The sequence below is a fragment of the Ursus americanus genome, chromosome 16, assembly GCF_024610735.1.
Source record: "Ursus americanus isolate L20-20 chromosome 16, mUrsAme1.1.p, whole genome shotgun sequence".
NCBI lineage: Eukaryota > Metazoa > Chordata > Mammalia > Carnivora > Ursidae > Ursus > Ursus americanus.
Genome location: NC_142142.1, coordinates 43,323,567 through 43,339,484, shown reverse-complemented (window position 1 = coordinate 43,339,484; position 15,918 = coordinate 43,323,567). Strand labels below are relative to the sequence as shown.

Sequence of the window (15,918 nt, the reverse complement as noted above, 5' to 3'; positions counted from 1 at the left end):
AGATAAGGATAAAGGCTCTACAGTAAGGCTGTGATGGAGAGTAAATGAGTTAATCGTGTAAAGCACTTAGAACAGAGCCCGGCACAAGGCAGTGCTCAACCAATTTTGTTACTATTAAGTATTATATCATATTTCCTGTTATGGCCCCTAACAGCCCAGTGGAGCAGAGCGGTCCTTAAAAAATTCTACTTCAATAAACGTTATGCTGGGGTTCAATTTTCTAGCACCTTTACGCAGAACAGAGCGAGGAATCCATAAAGAGGCCACCTTTCAAAGGAAAGAGGTCCCCAACACTGAGAAGTGGATGAACACTTGGCAGAGACTCTAAAGGAAATTCCTGCTTCAGGTGGTATGCTGGATTAGACGATTCTAAGGCCCCTGCCAATTCTAAAGAAAACAAACGAGTTTCTGAGGCAAAATAGATGTTGCAGATCATACATTAACGATCACCACAGTCCGTCAGGTTGGTTCACTCTTCATTTACTCTTTATTTATTCATAATTCTACCAAGCCTGATGATTTTGCCAGTCTCTGCTAAAGTTAAAAATGTCTGTGGTGGATGGTGAGGGAGACAGATGCATCAACGTCAGTAAGAGGGAAAGCTAACACGAGGAAGAAGAGGAGGAGAAGGAGGAAGAAGAAGAAGAGGAAGGAGAGGGAGGAGGAGGAAGGGGAGGAGGGAGAGCAGAGGAGGAGAAGGGGAGGGGCAAGGAGGGGAAGAGGAGGAGGGGAAGGGGAGGAGGCCGAGGAAAGGAGGTGAAAGGGAGGGGAGGAGAGGGAGGGGAGGGGAGGAGGGGGATGAAAGGAGGGGGTGGAGGGGGAGGGAAGGAGGAGGGGAGGGGAGGAGCAGCAGAAGGAGGAGGAGGAAGAAAAGAAGATAAGAGCATGAAAAAAGAAAAGTGAGATGAGAAACAAAGAGAAACCCAAAGACTAAAGAAAAACCGTGACAGTCTCTGATCTTTAAGGGCAGGGGAAATGGCTGGCCTCAACACCTCTGTCATTCCTGGAGCACCGTACTGAATTACTAAAGATAAGACAATCATTGTTCAGAACGCGAACCCTGACTCGTTTCTTTAAAAGCAGAGATTGTGTATCCTACATTCTCTCTTTAAATAGGCTGGGAATTGTGTCATACATTTTAGAAAGTTATTCACTATAAACAGTTAATGTTTTAAAGAGCTGTTTTCATTTGTCAGTGACCTGAAAGTCTGTAGGCAGAACCTTTTCTTCTCCAGCAAAGTCCACTAATGATGCATACTATTACAGACACAGCTAACTCTAACGCTATTTAAACAATACAGTTATTACCTGTCGTCTGTGTTTTGCCTGGCTAGATTCTTAAATGTCTTGGGGACAGAGATGATAAATTCCACTTTTATTTAATTTTGCCCTGAGAATTACAACACTCTAGAGGCAAGTAAGAAAGGTCCATTAGGGGCGCCTGGGTGGCACAGCGGTTGGGCGTCTGCCTTCGGCTCAGGGCGTGATCCCGGCGTTGTGGGACCGAGCCCCACATCGGGCTCCTCTGCTGTGAGCCTGCTTCTTCCTCTCCCACTCCCCCTACTTGTGTTCCCTCTCTCGCTGGCTGTCTCTATCTCTGTCAAATAAATAAATAAAATCTTAAAAAAAAAAAAAAAGAAACGTCCATTAACATATCACAGTGACTAGTACAAAAAGCCCCTCAAATATATACTAACCAAAGTTAAATCTAAAGGTCTGTGTATACACAGGTTTAAAGGTAGATTTAATATGTGGGTTTTGCAGCAGAAAGGCCCATGACTTAGCATTAAAAAATGAAACTATGTCTTGTCTTTATAATTCAATTTTTCTGAGCCTCAGTTTCTTCATTTTTAAATCAGCATCACAAAATCACCTGTCGCAGACACAGAAGGTTGCCTGGCCCATTCAGCAGCCTTTTCCTGCCACACTAACAGAGCCCCGATTTCATCCAGCTGTCCGCTCAAACCCCACACAACTCGACTAGGTCCTGATCAATCATTCCATTCCAGGGAATGGTCTGGGGAGCATGTGACTGAGCTCTGACCACCGAGACTAGCAGGGCTCAGGGACGGGTGAGGACTTTGGGAAATCTCCTCTTGTTCCTGAAAACACACACAAGTTCAAACAATCCCTTTTTCTGTCGAATCAACGGAGCCTGGACACGAGTTTGTAAATCGCCACGTTAGCTGTTTCTATCGTTCACATGTAGCATCGTCATCCTAACGACAGAAGATGCTTCACAATCTAGGTATGTCTGCAGAGTTGAGAATTTCAGCTCAGCATTAGCGCACTGTGACGCTGAACAAAACCACCACACTTGAGAAGCAGACAGTGTTATGCGTAACGGTCACGCAAGAAGCCACTTGCGTGTATGAAGCACTTTTCCTTAAAATTATACTATAGTGTTTAAGAATTCTAATTCCCGCAGCAATTCTAATTTGCAGAAATTATTCCGCAAATACTTCTACTCTCTTCGTGAAGAGAGAAAAGAAGGGAAGTGACTTACTTGGGGTCACATGGAAATTCACGAATATTATCAATGCTTACGTAAACTAAGTTTTAGGCAAGTGCTCTAGCCAACATATTCTGTTTTCTGTTGGGACGGTCTTAATGCCTGCACCTAGAAAGCGGTCCGGAGCAGACGATTCCTTAGGTCAACATATCAAGAGTCAGGAGGAATAAGGTAGAGTCTGGAATTCCAGTACTGTCCAGGGGACAAAGCACGAGCTCTCATTCCTCTCCTACCTTTAGTTTCGCAGATCATCACGTTACTGAACTCGCTTTCTCCCCCTTCATTGAAGCATTGCATTTTAATATCGTAGGACGTTTCTGGCTGCAGATGGCCAATCATGTGCCACTGCTTTGAACCTAGAAAGGAAAAATAAAAGAGGAGCCTGACATATCGTATGACCTGAAGGGTGATCTCAAAACGAGGCTGAGACAGCACATATCACCAGTCAGTCTGTGCAAGGAAAACAGTGTGGAGGTCCCTTAAAAAGTTAAAAATTGAGCTACCCTATGATCCAGCCATTGCACTACTGGGTATTTACACCAAAGATACAGACGTAGTGAAGAGAAGGGCCATATGCACCCCAATGTTCATAGCAGCACTGTCCACAATAGCTAAATTGTGGAAGGAGCCAAGATGCCCTTCAACAGATGACTGGATTAAGATGTGGTCCATATATACAATGGAATATTACTCAGCTATCAGAAAGAACGACTTCTCAACATTTGCTGCAACATGGACAAAACTAATGAATCATCGAACTTTACATCAAAACCAGGGATGTACTGTATGGTGAATAACATAATATAATAAAAATATTATTATGAAAAAAAAAGAAAACATCCTTAATAGAAGTATTTTAGTAATAAACCACAGATAAACAGCATTTCTGTTACATGCCACGAAACACCCTGAATTAAAGCTATACCTGTGTGCTGATACTAATACTCATTTTCTTTATAAATAATCAGTGGTGAGTCGTTCATAAAATACAACATAAATTTTATGCATAGGTGAAGGAAAAAAACCCTCAAGTCCTCTGACGCCTCATGTTAGCCTAGCGAGTCAATCCACTCTGCCCGCCAGAAAGGAATACTATACACAGATCAGCAAATGGTGCCTTAACCCAGGACAAGTGACCATTTATTGACAAGACAGTCTGACAGAAACGCTCAGTCCCACTGGACTGGACGTGATATGAACGCACAGCTCAGCACATGCCTGAATAAATGGTTGAGAGTAATCAAAGAGCAAAATCTACTAGGGGAACCTCTGGGTCCCTCATCCCACTATTTTTTTTCCTTTGAGTCAGGGTCCCCAAGCCACACAAGGATCTCTAACAGAATGAGTCTGTTGTTATCCATGGCACACGGCCAACGTTTCATTTAGAAACACTCTTCAACTGAACACTCCTGTATAAATCGCCCTCCATTTTTATTTCCGCAGGCATGTGACGAACTTTAATAAACAGGGACACTTCTTCCAGATTCAATGAACTCTTCAAGCACCTTTAATCCCTCTTAGAAAATACCTCTTCAAACTGTTTCCACAGCTCCTTAGATGCTCAACTATACCACCTACTGATTAAAGAATTAATTGAGGCGGAGGAAAAACAAAATCAAACCAAGTATCCAAGTCAAATGTACTTGGCTGACAGGACCAAGAGCCCTAGGTTCCTTTCTAATTCAACACAGACAAAAATACTCCAAACCGGAAACACAATCCCTTTTGCAGGTTACCACCACAAAACCCCTCATTCATAAAGCCCTGTAGTTTACACGGAAGAGAATCTGCTTGTTCTAGGATCAAGGGACTATGAAAGGCTTGAGAAGTGAGGAATTCTATGCCCCCTTTATAAGCGTAAAGAGGACCCTACAATAAACTTGACCCAAAACCTCGACTCGAAGACTGGAACAGATCTGCTTCTAAATTCCACACACTTTCTCAAAGACTTCTATTTTTTCTCTGTCCTTGGGTCTTTCCTCGCCTAGCCTTACTCTCACCTAACTACAGACATTCCTCCCAAATAATTACCCCACTAGATTTGAAGTTTTCCCTTCAAAGCCCTAGTCAAAACAGAATTAAACTACACTTCTGATATGTTACAAACAAGAGAAAATTATTAAAAGAACACGAATCTTGTTAGATTAATATTCCACTGTTAGGGTAACTCTCCGAATAGCTAAATGACAGGAAGTACTAACAGAGAGAAAGAGTCTTTCCTGATCATTGATGAATAAGACAACTAAGTGTATTATCAGGTTGAAAGTCAACCAACCAGCATATCCGTTGCTTAAACGGGTAATTTTTTCTCAAAGGATGTTTTAGAAAAGGTGAGAAACCAAAGCACAGGCTTAAAGATTAGGATGCCTGAAATTCTGATTTATTTGAAACTCAACTTAACTCTATAAGATAAAAATATTCATCACAAAGGGACTGGTATGCCAGAAACATTTACAGTTTATCCCAATGCGGAACTTAATTCAAAAGAAAGGATAACTTAATATCAGTGCTCTTAGCAGATTCTTTAACGCTGTAATTGAGTTTCAGATTCTTTTACCAAAAGCTTAAACAATTCTGAGTCAATACACATAAGTAATCTAAAACTTTACTATAAAGAGAACGTTACATGCAAAGGGTAAATACTTTTGTTCCTTGGTTTGGGAGAACAGGCCAATAGTTTAAAACTGCCACAAAAAGAATGTCAAACGCATAAACTTGAAAATAAGGAATAAGCAGATTACACAGCACAGTGAAGCCCACGTAAACATCTGACTGCTCCGTCTACTAAGTTTATAAACAAGTTCTCTGTGAACCAGAAGGCAAAACTCACATTTGCAGACCCCACTACTGGAAACAAAACCTCCTGTAAAGGAATCCCAGCTCCACACACTATATTCACATCACACAAGCTTGCAAAAGTCCAAAGATTTAACTTGAGAGTATCCTTTAAAAACTGGTCACCGGCGGATATTTCTAGAGGGAACCAGGAGGGGTAGGGAAAAGAGTGACACGGAGAGAGACGGAAAGGGGTGTTCACTGTACTTACGTTTGCCTTGTTGAGAACTATTTTACAGCAAATGTTTAACTTCTGTCAAAAGAGTTTAAAAGTCTGACAGCCCCGCTCTCCTAACCAGCTAAACTAAAATGAAGAGTTTGCTAGGACTCAAATCTAGAACGGTGACTAGCAACTCTTACCATTTCTAGAAAGTGAAATGTGCATATGGAAAAGTGCCCATAACTGAACAGTTCGCGGAAGTTCATGAACTGAGTGTACCCATGGTACCAATACCGAGGTCAAGAAAGGAAAGAGTACTGGCACCCCAAAAGGACTCCCCATGCTTCTTCTGGTCACTTCTCCCTCAAGACAGCTACTATCCTACCCTCACAGAATAGTTTGGCCACTAACAAGTCTCCTACCTCATTTCCTCGATTCTTCGTGTTTAAAGCAAATTTTAGAAACTCATTTGCTCACTATTTTTCCCGATAAAGAGAAATAATCACTCTTTTATTCAAAAAATATTTACTGTGCACCTACCATGTACCAGGTATTAAAACTCAGATGATAACCTTTTACCACTTTACAAAAGTAATTCCACTGGATAAACATTAAAAGGAATGTTACAATATTTAAGGAAACTTGATGTAGCATATTTAAACGAATTTATTATAAGGCTACTTACACCAGAAACGATATGCAGTATTTGACGTCAAGAAGTCATATGAAAATAACCTTGGCCTAGGGCCCTTTTTTGACATGATCCATGGATGTTAGCAGTTCAAAGAGTCAGAATCTTGGAGTGCAAAAAACCCTTGGAAGAAGCTTTGCTCCCAAAGCAAGAACCCCTTCCAAGATATCTCCGAGAAGAAAGCAGCCAGATTCTACTGAGCACCTCCAACGTTAGGGAGGTTCTTTTGTCCGAGAGCCCTTGTTAAAACGCTGCATTGGAGGGGTCTTCCTTAACACTACTCCCCCTCCCCACCTGGCTGAGTTCCTCCTCCACTTAACAATCATTCGGTATTTGAAGACGGCCGCCATGTTGCTTATCCATCGTCCCTTCTCCAGCCTCAATATCCCCAGACATTCCCTTGTTCCTTCTGGACTCCAGTCGTTCCTTCATTCAATAAATCCTGAACACCACATCACTGTCGGGGCTGGCGACACAGCACTGGGAGCAAAGGCTCCTTGCCTACAGAGAGGCTACCCTTTAGTGGGGGAGACACACTAAGTAAATAATTTCATATATCCACACACATACACAGACATACACGCTCCTTACATATCAACCGCGATGAAATCTAGGACAGAACCATAAAGGTCACGGTTAGAAATTACACCAAGGTATCTCATACACCAGCAGGGGTTATCTGAGGAGGTAATATTTAAGCACACAACAGAAAAGTGGAGTAACCGAAATAAAACACTGGAAGAGGAACACAGGAGGTGGCAGAAATTGCCCCGTATCATCGTCCTGAAGCAAGAGAGGTCTTGGCGCACACGACGACACTCAGAGGGCCGGTGTGTCACGGAAGAGACACGGGGCGGGGGGTGGGGGAGAGAGGTACATGAGACTGGTGGCAGGTGTAGGCAGAGGCCAGCCAGACCACATACAGTCTTCAGACCACATGCAAAGTTCTGGATTAGATTTTAAATGAGGGGAAAGGCGGTTTCAACACGCTCCACTGTTGTGGCTGGTTTTTACTCTACGTATATTCCAACTTCTCAGCATCTCTAAAAGCAGATTGTTCTAGTACAGACTTCAATCAAACTGGCACGGAGACAATATTTTTGCAAATATAGCTAGAAGTTGCAAGTGACTTTTATACTCAGGTTACTATTCATTGAAATAAAACAGAAAACACAATTCTTTTTCAGATGAACTACTGACAAATCCTATCTCCCCCATACTTTGCTGTTTCTATAACCAAAATGTAAGATACTACATATATTAAATTGGAAAGATGGTTTTTCTTTGGGAAAAAGTCAAAGTAATAGTGTACATAACATTTCATGCCTTCTCTATCTTAACCTAGAACGATGTTTTTTGTAATATTTATAAACCCTCTCCATCCAAAGCTCTTTGCTGGGACGCCAGCTTGCCAGGGGGACTTACCTTCCACCACATCCCTCTTGTAATCACTGTCATTATCACTATCTGTCGGCCGGTAGTAGATATAAAATCCTTGAATGGGTGTATTATTGTTACTTGACGGAATGTACTAAGAAAAAGAGAAGCAAAGACTTGTCAAAGACAAAAATAAATGTAACTTTCACAGCCATGAAGATTCATTTATCTGTGTGGCGATATTTTTCTAGCTTCATTTTGCAAACACCCTTGATGGCCATTTTGAATTTAATTCAAAGGTAGTCAAAGGTATTAAGAGCACTTAGTTTTCTGTTGGGCTGAGCAAAAATCAAGTAGTATATTTCACAAGGTTCGAAGGCATAAAGGGACATTTGGCTCCAAAGAAATGGATCTTGAAAGGGCAATTAAGTTAACACTTGGATGAGAGCTGAAGAGACAAGTTTATTTTTACTCCTGCCCCACTTACCACGCATGCTTTTAGACAAGTATCTGTGCCCTTCATTTTTCCCTCACTTAAAAGTGAAAAACATTTGCTATTCGTAATACCGTGTCATCAGAATAGTAAATCGATTGTTAACACAGCCAAACACTTAACAGTTAAAAACACTTTGTTACTCGTAATATTGCGTAAAATGATCGTCAACATGGCCAAACGAGAAAGCGTCTGGTTCAAGAAGATGTCCCACTCACCGTCCACTTCAGCATGATCTGAGTATCGCTGACGGCTTCGGTGTAGGCGATGTGAGGTCCAGTGATGGGGCGGTTAGAAAAACGATTGGGGAACCCAGCCACCTGATAAGGACGAGACGCCGAACTGCGAAAACTCTCACCGTAATGGTTGATGGCAATGACCCTAAATTTGTACGTGGAACCTTTTGAGGGAAGGAAAAAAACCAGTTTTTAAAAAACAGGATACGAGAGCCAAAGGTATGATGGTCAAAAATGGAACAGCTGCATTCAAGTCTCTACGCTAACAAACACAGCCTCTGAAGCCTGTACGGTGAACGGATTTCCAGCCACTGGCCAGCGTCTGTCAACCAGCAGTGAATGTTCATGATGACCCCGACCCGAGAGCTCATGAGGGGTCACCGGGAGACGATGCCACGGACGATCAGCGACGTCTGTCACGGAAGGGGCAGGCAGGGAACAGGAAAGAGCACGTTCACGTTCTTGACCGTCATATTCTAAAGTCATAATAACCTCATATGCGGTACGAGCTGAAGTAACCGCTCACAAGGAGGTTCCTCTCCCTTTGAAAGAAACGACCGAAGAGAGGTTGAATACGGCGAAAGCTCTTCCGAAGGGGCACCGTGTGGGGGACAGCAGCCGTCTCTCTGATCTCACCAAGAATACGATAAGAAGGAGCAGATCGAAACTACAACAGAAGGCGTTTCTTTGTATTACATATTAGGAGCTCAAAAAAACCCCAAAAAACCTCGAAGGATTGTGTTTCTGAAACCCTGAGTCTGGAGAATACATCAGACTCCTACAGCACGTTTCCCGATGACTCAGAAACAGCCACTGGGCTTCTGAAGACGATGCTTTCCGTCTATAAAACGCTATTTAGCTTCACCCACATTTAAAACTTGTCATCTTCTCCCAACGATACCTACGGGCTCCTAGGCTCATGTTACCTGTTTAGACAAACATGGGCATTCGCCACTAAAGTACATCGAAAAGTCCATAAACAGAATGGCCATGAAACCCAAACAAATAAAGGGCACAAAAGTGTACTTGTGATTACTGCTTTTCTCTTGTGAGGTTTAACTTCCCGCATACAGCCTCAAGATATTGGGGTGACGGGGGGGGATGGGGGAAGGGGTCTTTGTGCTGAAATAAATCTTACAGAGCAAAGAAGCAGTAAGTGTTCCCTCATTTCCATAAGCCTAAGCGCTAATATAACTATGCTGAAAGTCATTATTAGATCAAATAATTTTAGTCAAATAGCAAGCAATTTTCCTCTTAAAACACGTAATCATAGCAAAACACCTACACACACGTACACAAAGATGTCACCGCAATGCTCGAAGTTACTGACAGTTAAAAATAGTCCAAAACCCTGAAAAAAAGGATGGGTTAAGTAAATTATACTAATACTTATATAGCAGATATATAGTTATTAAAAACTGAGTTTTTGAAGAATTTCTAATAACACTGGAAAATGCATATAACAGGGAAAATGGGGTCACAAAACAGTATTTACAGCATGATCCTGGTTTGTATTAAAAAAACAAAAAAGGCTACAAAAAATATACCAAAGTGTAAACAATGCTTATCTCTGGATGGGTGGGTTTTGGGTGACTTATTCTCTTCTTTCTAGATTTTTTTTTTTAAAGATTTTATTTATTTATTTGACAGAGATAGAGACAGCCAGTGAGAGAGGGAACACAAGCAGGGGGAGTGGGAGAGGAAGAAGCAGGGTCCCAGCGGAGGAGCCTGATGCGGGGCTCGATTCCAGAATTCCAGGATCACGCCCTGAACAGAAGGCAGACGTTTAATGACTGCGCCACCCAGGCGCCCCTCTTCTTTCTAGTTTCTTTGCTTTCAAATTTTCACACAATAGGCTCCCGTTACTTTAACAATTAGAAGAACACAAAATCATTACAAATATGCATCTAAAGTCAGCACAGGGCGCCTGGGTGGCTCAGTCAGTTGAGCATCTGCCTTCGGCTCAGGTCATGATCCCAGGGTCCTGGGATCAAGTCCTGCATCGGGCTGCCTGCTCCATGGGGAGTTTGCTTCTCTCTTTCTGCCCCTCCCCCCACTCGTTCTCTCAATCTCTTCCGCTCTCATGCTCTCTCTCTCAAATAAATAAATAAAATTTTTAAAATAAATACATAAAGTCAGCACAGATGGCAAAAAAGGAAATGTTTGAATATTACTACCTGGCTCTAAGCTACGAACTTCCACAGAAAGCTTGGACGGAGGGATATCTTCAGCTGCCACCAGCCAATCACTGGTCCTCATCCGTTTGTATTCGACCTTGAAGGCAGTGATTGGAGAACCCCCGTTGGCCCGAGGAATCCAAGTGACATAGACAGAGGTCTCTGATGCCGTGGAGATGGTAGGCCGGTCAGGTGCCTCTGGAACTAAACATGGAGACATCCATTCCAATAACCCACGGTATCAGAGGAAAGGGATAAATCCTAAGCAACATTTTAGTAAAGGTTTGTCACCAAACTTATTACCAGAGTTAATAATATTATGACTGTCTTCTTGCCCTCTGTTAAAAGCTAATGGGCAATGAAATGGCCAAAAACAGGAAATAAAGGAAGGAAAAGCACGATAATCTATAAACTTGAGAATCAGCTCTAAAAAACTGAAAGTTAATGGTAATGAGAATAGTGACCATGCTACTTTGGATTCATAGCTAAACAGTGTAATTATTACTCAGTGCTTCAAGTCTGATTGTGGTTATAATTTACAGTAAATGTTCAAAATTAGGTGTTATTTAATGTTTTTCGTTATCCATCCAAGCTACATAAAACACATCCAGCAAATGATTTACAGATTATTAGCTATTGCTCTCATATCCTCTCTCAATATACCTCAAGGCTACAGGAATGCTACTCCCAAAACACAGACGGCAAGTGGTAGAGAGATGAAGTTTGACTAATAAATCAACAGGGCTACTGATGGTAAGAGAGAATGCTGTGCGGGATGAAAGCAGGAAGACGGGGTATGGAGTTAAACAAAAGGCTCTCAGCAATCAGATGGTTCACCTGATTATCCACAAAAACTTTAGAAAAAGGGGCCGAGAGAACCGATGTCTAGCAGTTGTAGTTCACTGTGCCAAGGGGAGAGGATGTCCCAGCCCACAAGAGTCTAGAGTCCCATGGCAGGTAGAAACATCAGGAGGAGGTCCATCCGCATTTAAACCATGTACCTAACGCTTCTTGCTAACCAAGCAATCTTGTGGTTATAACTGGCTTCCCACTCGGTTCCTCCAAAGAAAGGACCCTGATAGAAACAATCTGGTCTCTGTGACCGTTACAGGACAAATTAGTAAATCACCCTTCTGGCTTACACTCGTAATCCCCTATGAATTTTGTACAAGTGAGCTGGGTCTCGGGAGACTACCTTTGGGCTGGCTAACGATCAAGTGTCCAGAGCTGAAGGAGGAGGACCAAGTCCGGGCCATGGTTATGCTACGTGGGTGAAGTCACTCAGGGAGCCCTGTCTGTCTAGCCTGAGCCTCATTCCTTAAGCAAGACCACTCTGTCTCAACATCTCTTGAGCCCCAACACAAACACATAAGAAAGAACGTAATCATGTTGCCGATGGTACCTGTATGGAGAAAATGGCGGCACTTTAAAAACAAATGGTGTAATGGATAAAAAGAGGAAAATATTCAAAGCAGGCAGCTTTTGAGTGATACTTACTGTATTCCTTTCAAGTTAGAAAGCAATGGAAACAGAATGAATAGAACGGTTAGTGATTCTCTACTTCGGTACTAAACAACAACTTCCTTAAATTGATTCACGGAAGGTTAAAACTCTTCAAAGAACACCACAGATCCAATAGAAAAAGGTTATCAGGGAAAAGAATCTCTACAGAGGAGACTCTTCAAGATCTAAAAGAAAGAGCATGTGACAGTTAAGGGATAAAACAAAGACGAGTTGGAGTTTAAAAATCTGAATGAGAAGAGCAGCTGCACGCCTGCTGGATGACCTCCGTGAGTCCCGCTTTCCTAACCTGTAAAACTGATAGGCTACCTTCCTCATCAGGTTGTCACGAAGATTCGAGAATCACTTCTTATAGCTATCTCTGCCCGGGGAACTCCAAACTCGTGACTTCTAGAACTGAATCCATAACCTGCACCGAAAAATCCTGATTACCATTACCTTGGTAAATGGTCCCTGGCCACCCCAGCCCAGAGTCACCCCATTTCTCCCTTTCATTCAATGTGGATTCAATGCCCTCTGTCTGTCACCTGTGTCCTTCTCCATCTACACTGTCACTCTGCCCATTAGTTCCCTAGCCTCATCTTTGGCCTTTCCCCTCTCCCCCTCCTTAAAGTCCTTTAGAGTTCTTCATAGCTTTCAGGAAAAGGCTGAAATTGGAAGTACATCATACAAGGGACCCACCTGCCTCCCCCACTCTGGCGTCACTCCCCAAGGCAACCAGTCAAACCAAATCAATTCCTTAACCCCCACATCTCTCAATGAAATACAACATGTCCCTCATCCATCTCTTTGCACAGGAACTGTCTTTCCCTAGAACTTCTTTTCCTGTTCCTTCATCCATTCTTGTCTTCATAGCGGTCTTGTCTTCGAGGCTTAGCTTGACGGGGCCTCTCTTACCACCACCTGCCTCCTTTTCATATTCCTTTTGTGATCCCATTAACACCGAGGATAGGACCTCAGGCACAATGAGTCAACATCATTATTGTGGGTTCGTTTTTTAGAATTAAAAAACCCCCTCTATGGTTATTGACTTCTTGTCTGGGTCATCGCTCTGCTGTAAACCTCCTGAAGACGAGACTTAACTTCACCTCCACTGCAACAGCATTTAGTCCGTATCTACCCAAGTATGTTACACCAATCGTAAGGTTTTTGTTTTCCAGATGGCAGCTTTACTCAGATAAAGGGATACCCGTGTAAGTAATCTGCTTCAGGCAGCTGAACTGCTCCTCAGAGGTGAAAGCACTCCAAGCAGAAGGGGCTCATGATACTGAAGAAGCAGAGGGGTTCCAGAAGGTGTTCGAATGTTACGACTCACTTTTGCCTGAGACCAGTTCATGAAAGACTATAGAAATAGGGAAGAGAAGCTTGAGCATTCTCAGAGCTCAGCAATGAAATTTTAAGCTCTCCCTGGATGTCCTGCTAACACCTATTAACACAGTCACAGAAAGTACATTATGTTTAATTGCAGAATTGATAAGTATGAAATTTAAATACTAAAAAGAAGGCTTCTGAAAACGGTATTGCTGTGACATCTAAAAACCATGCGGTTGGGGGATGCCTGGGTATCTCAGTCGGTCAAGCATCCAACTCTTGGTTTCAACCAAGAGTTCATGACCTCAGGGTTGTGAGACTGAGCCCCACGTTGGGCTCCATGCCCAGCAGAGAGTCTGCTTGTCCCTCTCTCTCCTGGTCTGCCCCTCCCCCTCTCTAAAATAAATTTAAAAATCTTTAAAATATTAAAATTAAAAAAATTAAAAATAGAAACCATACAATTGGCAAGCCATAGCAATAAAATGGAGCATGACATTGACAAGACGGAGCAATAAAACAGAGTACGGCATGTAACCATTTAGTTATTATAGGTGCCCCTACGCATTTTGATAAGTCACCAAAAAAACAAACAAACAAGAAAAGTCAGACTTTTAAAGTATAAATTTGGTTTCTGGGGCTCCTGGGTGGCTCAGTCGTTAAGCGGCTGCCTTCGGCTCAGGGCGTGATCCCGGAGTCCTAGGATCGAGCCCCACATCAGGCTCCTCTGCTGGGAGCCTGCTTCTCCCTCTCCCACTCCCACTCCCCCTGCCTGTGTTCCCTCTCTTGTTGGCTCTCTCTCTCTCTCTCCGTCAAATAAATAAATAAAATCTTAAAAAAAAAAAAAAATTTGGTTTCTTTGCCAGAGAGGAAACAGAAAAATCCTTTTTGTGAGTTATAAAACCTTAGTACCAGAACATTGTGAATCTGAGTTTATTACCTTAAACACCAATCATGACACTGAGTTACCAAGAATTGAGTAAAGGGCATTAAAAAATGGTTGAAATAGGACCTGGAAGAACTATATGGTAGGCTGTAATCTGAATGACAAACAAACACCCTCTCCCACTTTATCCCCCAAATAATTTGAAACATGTCAGTTACACTGGTAAACAAACAAAATTAAAAAAAATGAAGGTTCTCCACTTTACCTCCACTATGCCTAGAGGAATCTGTAAGGACCACTCCAAAGTTGTCCGCAGCCTCTGAAACAACAGGGCGCCGAGGGATGCCCATGGGGGGAGAGGACGCCTGCGTGTTCTTCGATGAGGTTGTTTTCTCTAGAAAAGTTAGAAGACATACACTCATCTGCTGCAACATAAATTCTGTGTGTATGCAGAGTAAGAAAAGATACTATAAAACCCAACTGGTATACAAATATAAGAGCTTCTCTGTTAGAGTGTCTAAAGACCTACCTTGTAAATACTTAGCTAATCTGAGGAACAGCACTTGAAAAATTACTTTGTCTTTTTCCAGCAGCTTTAAGGGAAAACTAAAAGGTGTCTTTCTTCATCAGGCTAACTTTCATTTACACACAGAATAAACACCACAAGTGAAAAAAGCCAAATGACTAGAGTAAAGGCTTTCAAACTGCTCACCCACTCTTCTTCTCACTGTACCTATTTCTTAATTCTAAAACATAAAATTCATGCTTAAAGAGCTTCTGTTTCTTTACGGGAAAATTATTATGTTGAGTTTTAAAATTCCAAGAGGCAAAAAGTGAAAATGGGTGATTATTGTAAAACTGAAATACATGCTTATTATTCAGTATTTACAGGTTAGAATCTATAAACAACTGTGGACTAATTATGAAAATTAACTCAAAATACACTGCAAATACCCATTCTTTTTCTAGCTAGACTCTGTAATTAGTATGAAAGAGTCTTTTCCAAAAGCCAATAAATAAATTTCTTCTCGATCACACCTCCTTTTTATTTTCGTGTCGTCCTAAAATACCCCTCCGCCCCGTTCCTCTCTCCACTCCCTGGTCCTTCTGCCCATTTATGGCCAAGCTATAATGGCATCCTTTCAATCAAGCCTAACCCTCAACAAGCTACCCCACAGAAAGAACATCCTTTCTTTGTACTCCTCTAGCATCGTCTAAGTCTTTGACTTGTCATATTTGGGCCTCTTTGCTGACACCTTTGCCTTCCTCCAGTCTATCTTTACCCTACAGCCGGAGTCCCCCATTGAAACATACAGTAGATAGTGTCACAACTCAGCTCAAACTTTCCAATGCTTCCAGCTCACTCGGAGTCAAAGTCAATGTCCTTGCAGGGTCGATAAGGCACCATGTGGTTTGGCCACTCTGTCATCTCCTGGAGCTTTCTCCCTTACAGCCTCCTCACTTTGCTTCTGTCTCAGTGCCCCCCTCCAGTGTTTCTAGGGGACATCAAGCACACCCCACCCCGGGGTCTCTGCAGTTGCTACTCTCTCAGCTGGGATGTTCTTTCCCCAGATATCCACGTGGCTTTCCGCTTCACCCTCGAAGTTCTGCTCACGGAGGACTTCTCTGGCCACCTCGCTTAAATTGTGCCAACTGCTACCCCATCTACTTCCTATATCCATCCCCTAATGTATTTCTCTAATTAGCATTCATCGCTTTTTA

General features: G+C 42.4%; 1 protein-coding gene across 7 annotated transcripts in view; it reads right to left on the bottom strand.

Moving 5' to 3' along the window:
* The window catches only part of CDON (cell adhesion associated, oncogene regulated), a 98,352-nt gene that overhangs the window by 24,973 nt on the left and 57,461 nt on the right, over positions 1 to 15,918 (bottom strand). For all 7 annotated transcript variants that reach the window (XR_015726974.1, XM_087868301.1, XM_045798086.2 and 4 more), the window contains exons 11-15: positions 14,462 to 14,590; positions 10,482 to 10,685; positions 8,287 to 8,468; positions 7,624 to 7,729; positions 2,746 to 2,868 (exon numbers count right to left, since the gene is read on the bottom strand). Coding sequence is in view for 6 of the 7 variants with exons in the window: in XM_087868301.1 (XP_087724427.1) it covers positions 2,746 to 2,868; positions 7,624 to 7,729; positions 8,287 to 8,468; positions 10,482 to 10,685; positions 14,462 to 14,590 (744 nt within the window). In the remaining variant the exon portion in view is untranslated. The remainder of the gene's footprint in view (positions 1 to 2,745; positions 2,869 to 7,623; positions 7,730 to 8,286; positions 8,469 to 10,481; positions 10,686 to 14,461; positions 14,591 to 15,918) is intronic.